The sequence below is a fragment of the Hylobates moloch genome, unplaced genomic scaffold (assembly GCF_009828535.3).
Source record: "Hylobates moloch isolate HMO894 unplaced genomic scaffold, HMol_V3 SCAFFOLD_8, whole genome shotgun sequence".
In the NCBI taxonomy this organism is placed as follows: Eukaryota; Metazoa; Chordata; class Mammalia; order Primates; family Hylobatidae; genus Hylobates; species Hylobates moloch.
Genome location: NW_026652283.1, coordinates 13,701,144 through 13,710,285, shown reverse-complemented (window position 1 = coordinate 13,710,285; position 9,142 = coordinate 13,701,144). Strand labels below are relative to the sequence as shown.

The 9,142-nt window shown below is 41.2% G+C and overlaps 1 protein-coding gene across 1 annotated transcript in view; it reads right to left on the bottom strand.

Annotated features, from left to right (window-relative positions):
- The window catches only part of PDE6H (phosphodiesterase 6H), a 101,190-nt gene that overhangs the window by 68,083 nt on the left and 23,965 nt on the right, over positions 1 to 9,142 (bottom strand). Inside the window, exon 3 of the mRNA XM_058443573.1 lies at positions 127 to 317. Coding sequence (XP_058299556.1) covers positions 127 to 317 — 191 coding nt within the window. The remainder of the gene's footprint in view (positions 1 to 126; positions 318 to 9,142) is intronic.

Here is a 9,142-nt window from a genome sequence, read left to right as displayed (position 1 = left end):
AAGAGAGGCATTCCTAGAGAAAGATTGTTCCAATTTGTCATTTAATATCAAGTTTGTATACTGCACATGACTTACACACAACATAGTTCCTGCTCTTTTAAGGTTACCTAAGGGTTGAAACTCTACCTTCTTTCATAAGCACATGTCCATCTCTGACTCAGGATCAAAAACCAAAGGATGGTTTTAAACACCTTTCTGAAATTGTTTTTTTGCCAGAAGTTAAAGGCTGTCTCCAAGTCCCTGAACTCAGCAGAAATAGACCATGTGAAAACTCCATGCTTGGTTAGCATCTCCAACTCCCCATGTAAATCAACAACCTGCATAATAAATAAAAGGCAATCATGTTATAGGAGAAGGCTGGCATCTCTTTGTAGGCCAAACCTTTTGTAAATACCCAGCTGCCCAACTAAGCAGCATGTTCCTCCCTCTGCAGTGCCCACTGTTTAGTGTCGGGCCATAAGCCACTAACATGTTATTGTTCACTCTGTGGGTGGGATGGGTGGAAAATAGAGACCGTCCTGCATGAGGATTGGAACAAATGTGGCAACTGAGCTAGGAAGCAAATTAGGTGAAAGGTTGGGAAGCAGATAGGAAAAGCAGGGCACTGGCAGTGGGATAGGCTGAGGCTGACTAAGCCTTGGATTATTGCAGGTAAAGTGTGTGATCCAGCTCCTGTGGGGCGAAAGGAGAGCTTGGCTGAGTGACTCTGGCCCACAGGTTGTTACTATCAACACACAGATGCTGCATTGTTCCCAGGAGGCCCTTGGCTCAGGAGGAAAGTGCCTAAGTGCTGAAGAGCTGAAAAACCACACATGTACCTAAGGACTGGTCCAAGTGAGGAACAGGGAGTGAAAGGCTCAGTTGTTCTTTCTGTGGGGAAAACTCCACAGCCCCTGGGCGGGAGTCAGCTGCTGGCAACCACACTGTGAAAGCCCCAGTGTAAGGCGTGCCCTTCAGCAACGAGACCAAAGGATTTTGTGGAGGTCACCCAGTCCATCCCAGGGCTGCAGAAAACCACCCAAACAGCTTCTCACTTGAGGCTGAAAAATATTCCTAAGATAGGCACATCCCACAAGGCTCCTTTTGATCCTGTAAACGAGAGCTTTTGACATTTACGGTCAGGAAATTCTTCCTGATATCCAGCTGAGGTCCTCTGGCCATGCAAGCTATTTCTTCTTGCCCACCCTTTGTAGAAATTCTTAACAGCTTCCAGATGCCCTCCTCAAACCGCACCTTTAACCCCTTGCTGGCTGCACTGAAGCCCCTTTATCTAGCCATCTTTCCCCCATACTCACAATCTAGTTCTCATCATTTGGTTTTTATCATTTGATTTACTTCATTGTTTTTCTCGCCCCATTCTTTCCCAACTTTTCCTCTTTCTTGCTTAAAATAGTTGGAACCCAAACTATAGTAGGACCCATGAGCTACATTTTGTTTAATATTGTGCCAATTTTTCAATTATTTTTCTTGAAGTGTTCCCCTCAGAAACAATAATCAATACTGACCACATGGGTCTTAACATCTTTACAATGCATTTTTCTACTTGCTGACATTCAATAACAATTTTATTATGTTATTTTATATGCTTATTTGTATGTGTATAGTGTTGAACTGAATTATTCCTTCTCATCTTGTGGTTCTTCATAATTGCCTGTTACTTTTGCCAGTCTTCTTCATAGGCAGTCCTGTTCTTTGTAGCTCCGGGGGTCTCAAAACCAAAGAATGGGACTTCAGAAAGAAGAAATTTGTAAAGATTTTCACCCATTTATTAAAGATCAGATCTTTAGCCAGGTGCAATGACTCATGCCTATAATCCCAGCACTTTGGGAGGCCAAAGCGGGCAGATCACAAGGTCACGAGTTCAAGACCAGCCTGACCCACATGGTGAAACCCCATCTCTCCTAAAAACAAAAAAAAAATACAAAAAAAAAAATTGGCTGGGCATGGTGGTGCGGGCTTGTAATCCCAGCTACTCAGGAAGCTGAGGCAGGAGAATCAATTAAACCTGGGAGGCGGAGGTTGCAGTGAGCCAAGATCCTGGATCCTGCCATTGCACTCCAGCCTGGGCAACAGACCGAGACTCTGTCTCAAAAAAAAAAAAAAAAAAAAAAAAAATCAGATCTTATAAACATCTGCAATTTTTTCTCTGTCTTGAGAATCTTTTGCCAGGTCTCCATCCATTTCCCCAGGGCTATGTTATTGTTCAGATGTCTAGATACATCTCAGCTATTTTTCATTGTGGAATCATTCAATGGCCCTCACTGACAAGACTGCCATACTTTTTCTTTAGAGTACGAAGGAAGTGATAATATTATACAATATAAATTTGAAAAAGATGTTAACATATTTGGAAGACTATGATGGAAGGAGAAGGACTGAAGCAGGATTCAAAGGAATGACCGGAAAGTTTGGGTTTGAGTCTCACCTATTCTATGTATGTGCCTCTATGACACTGGAAAAATTACTTTTATCTTTGAAGTTTGATTTATTAAGGCTAATGTAATAATTATTAGGATTGCTTGAGATCCCAGGGTGATAATCCATATTAATCAAAGTTTGGCTATTACTTTTCTCTTAAGTTAATAATACATTGCCTTCTCTGGGAAATAATCATTTCTCTAATTGTTAGAACTTTGGGAAGGCAGAGACTTCATTCAGGCTGTTTCTTTGAGGCTGAAAAAGTATTTGAAATAACAGATTTTAAATGTAGGTTTTATTGTTTTCTAGGTATGGGGTGGCTAACAGATCAAAAAAGATTGCCATTTGAAAGATAGTTTTACTCACAGTTCCCAAGAGGAGGAAGCATGCCATGCTGTGCAGGGCCACATGAGGAAGCATCAGGGTCAATCAGAAGGCAGAAGGAGTAAAGGGGAAATGACAAGGGCCTTTATTATGGTTTCCATGGGAAGAAATGGGAAAGGGTTAGGAAGGTAAGGAGGCTTAGGATTGGCTGGTTTCGATAATTTCAGCAGGCTCTGGGGCATAGGAGATTTCCCTTGTTGCCTGGAACCTGGCCTTGCGTTGACTGGCTGGGTGGTAGCCCAGCATGTGAGAGCCCCGTGAGAGTCCAGTAAGGAGACAGTTGGGGTATGGACTCTGGACTGATGGGTTTGCATATAAAAGCTATACTAGCAGGTGAGTTTATTACTATCTCTAGGAATTGGCTATCTCTAGGAGGGAGGGGCAATCTCTCCAAGGTAGGCAAAGTCCCAGATGTCAAAGCATTAGAAATACATAGACAGTAAAATAGCTCCAACATCCACTTGTCAGGGGGTTCCTGTCGTTCCTCACCTATTGGGTCATGCCAGAAGGGAAGGCTGCCTTCATCAGGCCCATCTTAATACACATATACCTTGAGCAGTCAGGGGTAGGATGAGGGCTATGTAGCATATTGAGAGAGAGTAGTTTATTTATATACTCATTCACTCATTTAAATATTCATTAAACAACTATGAGTGTGCCAGGCAAAGCTGCCCTCTGAAGATAATGAGCTGTAGAACAGAGACATTTCAGTTGTAGTGACAACAGGCAACATGGAAGCCACCAGAATGGTTCTGGGTCATGGACAGAAAGCAGCCAAACAGGGAAAGCAATACACAAGGAAAGAGGTATGTTGTGGAGGGGACTGGGCAGGAGGCTGGCCGTGGGCTGAGGGGGCCCCAGAGCTGGGGGAGGAGGAGCCACAAAGGAAACAGTCCACAACCATCATGAGCAAACTTTATTTCACAATTGAATTTGGAACCAGTCCTATTTATTTCACCTTTCTGAAAATATCTGGTTTTCTAAACAGAGAAAAGTAAGACTGGAAGTGGGATGGATCTGACTCATGGCTCCTAATTGCAGAAACCTTACATGGAGAGACATAGAGAATTGGAAAAGGAGGAAGTTAAACACCAACACCTTTTGAGTGTTGAACCTTCGGAAAAAAGGTACTCTGGAAATCAAAGAAGCAAGTGAATTTTAAAATCATACCTCTGTAAATTTGAAGGTGATTCACCCTCCTTCAAATCAGTTCTAAGATAGGTCTCTCTTTTTTTTCTGTTCTGGAACAAGAAGTCATTGTTTTTGTGGCCTTGACAATGAAATATGAGTCATTCTATGAGTGGAAGGATATGGGTGAGTAAAGGATGAGGGTGTTAAGCCACTTCTATAGGTTATGAAAAGTTGTGTGGAATCCAGGCTTTAATGTTTAATTATCCAAACAATTGCACTAAATCTTAATAGCAGAATTTAATTTCTACATTAGCCCACTGGTCTTAAAATGATAATATGGTGTTAGCCTACACTTAAGGAAGAGAAAATAGAGCATGTTTGACATAATTCAAGCTGTGGTGAAGTAACAATTTTAAAATTAACATTGTATTACAGGTCATGTTTTCCAAGAAGACTCTGCAACTAAATTCCATTGCAAGGAGTTTATTGGGGAGCGTCTGGGGATCTGTGAAGAAATAAAGAAAGTAGGGTTCCCCAGAAATATAAGTTAGGCTGTGATGCAGTCACAACAAAGGCTTAGATTATCCCATGTGGATATTTGGTGCTGAGGTTCCTTGTAGAGTACCCCAAATTGGAGAATGAGACCCAGGCCTCTATACCCCAACATTGAACATTTGATGATGCAAGCTGCACATAGGAAAGGTATGTGCTTGTGGGCAAGATGGCTCATTTGAGCAGAGGGAAATTTCTGGGCTGGTTGGTGGGTGGGATTCATCTAAGAGCTCTTAGCTGTCAACATACTCAGAGCTGGGAGAAGCTAATGACTTTGGGTTGATCTGTGCAGCTCACCACAGCATCCACTACGCATGTCTAGAATTGTATCTCCTTTTATACCATCATAGTTATTGCACCAATGCTATGCAAAAGAATAAGGAAAGGATGGATTCACTTTATCAAATAAAAAATGTAGCACCCTCATTAAGTTTGTGCTGGGGGAGAACACTTCTATGTTGTCTTCACTAAAAGGTAATCCTGCCAGGGCAGTAAAAAGTATTCACTTTACAATCATTCACTCATTCATTCCCTCACCAAGCATTTATTGAGTGCCTACTAAGAGATAAAGATTTATCAGGAAATAGATCTGGCCAGGTGCAGTGGTTCACAACAGTAATCCTAACATTTTGGGAGGCTTAGGTGGAAGGATCACTTGAGGCCAAGAGTTCAAGACTAGCCTGAACAACATAGTGAGACCCTGTCTCTACAAAAAATAAAAATAACCAGGGTGCGGTGGCATGCACCTGTAGTCCCAGCTACTCAGGAGGCTAAGGTGGGAGGGTTCCTTGAGCCCAGGAGGTTGAGGAAATAGATCAGACTCACAAAGCATAATGTCGACTTCACATCTCTCCAGCCATCTGGATCCCTAGTGTAAGATAAATATGAAGTTCACTGGCAACTTGAGGAATGGCCTGAATTTCTAATGTACTTAGTAGAGAGTCAAATATTTTAATGATAATAATGATGATGATGATGTATACGCAATAAGAATAAGGAAAAGACTTGTATAGTAACTTGGGAGTGAGCAAAAAACGATGTTAGATTTAACTCCAAATTCTGACCTTAATGCTTATTTATGCCAGCTAAATTTCATGGAGGTGATCTTATTTGTTGTTAAATATCTCTTGTCTTTATGTCCAGAGTTGATAGTGCCTTACCTTCCTGTCTTCATTTCCTGCTCCTCACTCCTGCCACATCCTCCTTTTTGCTAATAGTTGCCCACCCTGTGGTCCATCCTTTACTACTTTCCTACCAGTTCATGGCCTCTATCTCTGCTTCTCCCTCCATCTCCATCTCTTCAAATAATGTTGCTCTAGGTCACTACATGGGACAAAAGTTCAGGCAGACTGAGTGATAATATGAGGGCTGAGCACAAACGGGAATCATCAGGGAAGGAAGTCTCTGAAAGGAAGTGGATACATATCGAACAGTATGTTGAAAGTTCTGGCCCTGTCCTGCAATCTCTACCTGGTACACCATGACCATCAGAATCTTATTGGTTCCAAAGGGCACTCTTTTGAGACCTACATACCCTTTACTCCACCACACTTTGGCAAACATGTCACAGAATGAAAATGGGAAAGAATGACTACTTGTGACCTAACTCCTCAGACCTGCAGCCTCTCTTGGATTGACGCATTCTCTTCACTCCACACTCTTTTTTCCCATAACACCACTAATAATATACCGAGGCTGAGGAAGGGAAGAGGCTAAGTCAGCCAACAAGTGGTAATGTTAGGTGTTCATGGGAGGGCAGGGTGGCTTGTGGTAGGATATTTACATGATTGTGAAATACAAGAATGGTGGTGGGTGGTAACGTGATGTTGACTTGTAAGGTGAGTGCTAATGGGTCAGAGAATCACTGCTCTGTTGAAGCCCCTTGATGTTTAGGAAAGAATGGTAGCCAATATAGTTAAGGCTGGAGATAATTATGCAAGCCAGACAAAGTGTTAAAATGGCAATTTACTAAAGGCTATCTATAGCTTGAGAACTGTCTTACGACCCTCTAGTTCCTCCACTTTCTCATTTTCCAATTTTCTAAGTTGCAAAATATTCAAGTTCCTCAAGGTTTCCTCAAGAAGATTCATCATTTCTGTCTGTGTGATTCTAATTACAACTTTGTATCTTAACATAGCCGTTTCTGGAAAGCTCACGTCACAAAACACAATTTCTACATGCCTCTCAAAATGTCTGATTTTAAGTTCAATGTTATCAAATTCTAAGCAGAGGTGGAAATTTTAGGAATGAACTTAAAAGGACTTTGTCACTTGATAACTAACGAATGAATGAGGAAATCTGTGATAACCATCAAGCAGGCTCTTAAAAGAAATGTATTTGGAAGAGGCCATTATTAGTTATGATTCTTAGTCATCAAAAACAGAATAGAACCCAAACCACAGCAAAGGCTATTTTGTTCATAGAGCTAATATTAATTTCTCATCATCCTCTATGAGTTTCTATGTTTCTGTAAAAGACACACCCCTTAAATAAAGATACTAAAAAATCCTTTAAGATAGAAGGTTTTATTTTATTTTATTTTTACTATAAGATTGAGCCTCTAAGATCTGAACAAAGTGGTCACAGTTGTATGAAACGGAAGAAATTTCAAGGGAATGGAGAAATCTCCTAAGGATAAAGTCACTTTTCCAAGCAGCCATTGTCTTCACCAGTTATGGTGCTCAGCACTCAAAGGACTGTTAGTGTTTGGTTTACTTGAAACATTTAGTTTTTTGCAGTCTGCCACTGGAAAATGATTGTGCATTGGAAGAGTCAAGGAAGGAGTATCATTCATCATGAAGGGGCCTGTGAAAGAATCTTAGTTGCTTTGGGCATGAAGAGTTAAATTTTAAAACAATGAGTCTTAGAAATGAAGTGACTGTTCTGGTTCCAAATGTTGTACATCTCCAAAATTAGCCCAACATGTTGAAGTAAATTAACTAGAAGCACCTTTTGTGAAAATGAACATAGTATTTAGTATTCATTTACTGTACAACTTCACTACATTTCAGTATTCATTTACTGTACAACTTTCCATTGTACATTTCAGGATTCATTTACTGTTACAACTTCTCTAATTCCTATTAATGGAGGGGATTGGTGGGAGATCATGGCCCACTGTAAAGAAAATTAGAGGAGGGATATTTGGGTTCTAATCCTGACTTCCCTATGAAACTCAATATGCCATTTTGGGAATATCACTATATCTCATTTTCTCCACAGGTGAAATAGAGTTCAAATTAATTTTCTTTTTTGTTTTTTTTACAATTTTTTTCGTGAGACAGGGTCTTACTCTGTCACCCAAGGTGGAGTGTAGTGGTATGATCATAGCTGTAACCTTAAACTCCTGGGCTCAAGCAATCCTCCTGCTTTAGCCTCCTGAGTAGCTGGGACAATAGGCACTTGCCACTACATCCAGCTCAAATTAACTTTCTGTCTCCTTATAAGTATACTGTAGGGATTAAGCGAGATGAGGAATGGAAAGCATTCTGAAATGTAAAAATACACATTGACTTTGGCCTGGACTCAGACATTCCTTAAATGCTGATTAAGTACACACCTACCTGCATCTAAATGCTGAAGCACTACTGAAGGCACCCTAAAATGGCTGAGAAGGAGAGGGGAGAAGCCGGATCATCTCCAAACACAGAGTCTACCAGTTACTAAAGAGTTTACTGTGGGCCGGGCACCATGGCTCATGCCTGTAATCCCAGCACTCTAGGAGGCCGAGGCGGAGGGATCACAAGGTCAGGAGTTCGAGACCAGCCTGGCCAATATGGTGAAACCCTGTCTCTACTAAAAGTATAAAAATTAGCTGGGTGTGGTGGCGGGTGCCTGTAGTCCCAGCTACTTGGGAGACTGAGGCAGGAGAATCACTTGAACCCAGGAGGTGGAGTTTGCAGTGAGCCAAGATCATGCCACTGCACTCTAGCCTGGGTGACTGAGCGAGACTCCATTTCAAAAAAAAAAAAAAAAAAGAGTTGACTGTAAATCTATGCTCAACTGTGTGCAAATTGAATTGTTGCCACATTTATGTTCCCAACCCACAGGAGCCAAAACTAAATCTCCCCATTTGTAGGTACTGTCTGGTAATTTAGTGATACATTGCTTTAATCTATGGCTGTGAATGTGGAGGCAAAAACATCTAACTTCTCTGAGACTCAGTTTTCTCCACACAAAGTTATGAAGAAAATGCCATAAGGGTCCTTCCTAGCTCTAATCTCTTGAGTTGTGAAAACTGAAGGAAAAGGAGGTCAGAATTGATGGACTAACTAGTTCACGTCCCAGGCACCAGGCCAGACATTTTGCCTCTCTATTGTCTCTTCATAATGAAAATAACTTCAGTTCAGTTACGGCCAGTGTAGCCTTAATCTACTGCTGGTTTGTAAATCAGTCACTCGCCCCAACTCAAGAGCAGCCGATTCTATTTCTGTATGACTTTCTGTGCCAAAACTCAACCCCCAGTTTGTTTGGTTTTAATAAATGTATTCTGTTGTTACGGACATTGTGTAAAATGGAAAAAACAAGTCTAGACTGGTTTTAGTTCAGGAAGTTAGGGCAGGGTCCCTTTATTAAAAATAAACATCCTCCTGCTTGCTTCCTTTTCACTCTTTTCTCACAAATCTGTTCCCAAAAGCCCTTGGAATCCGGGACTCCA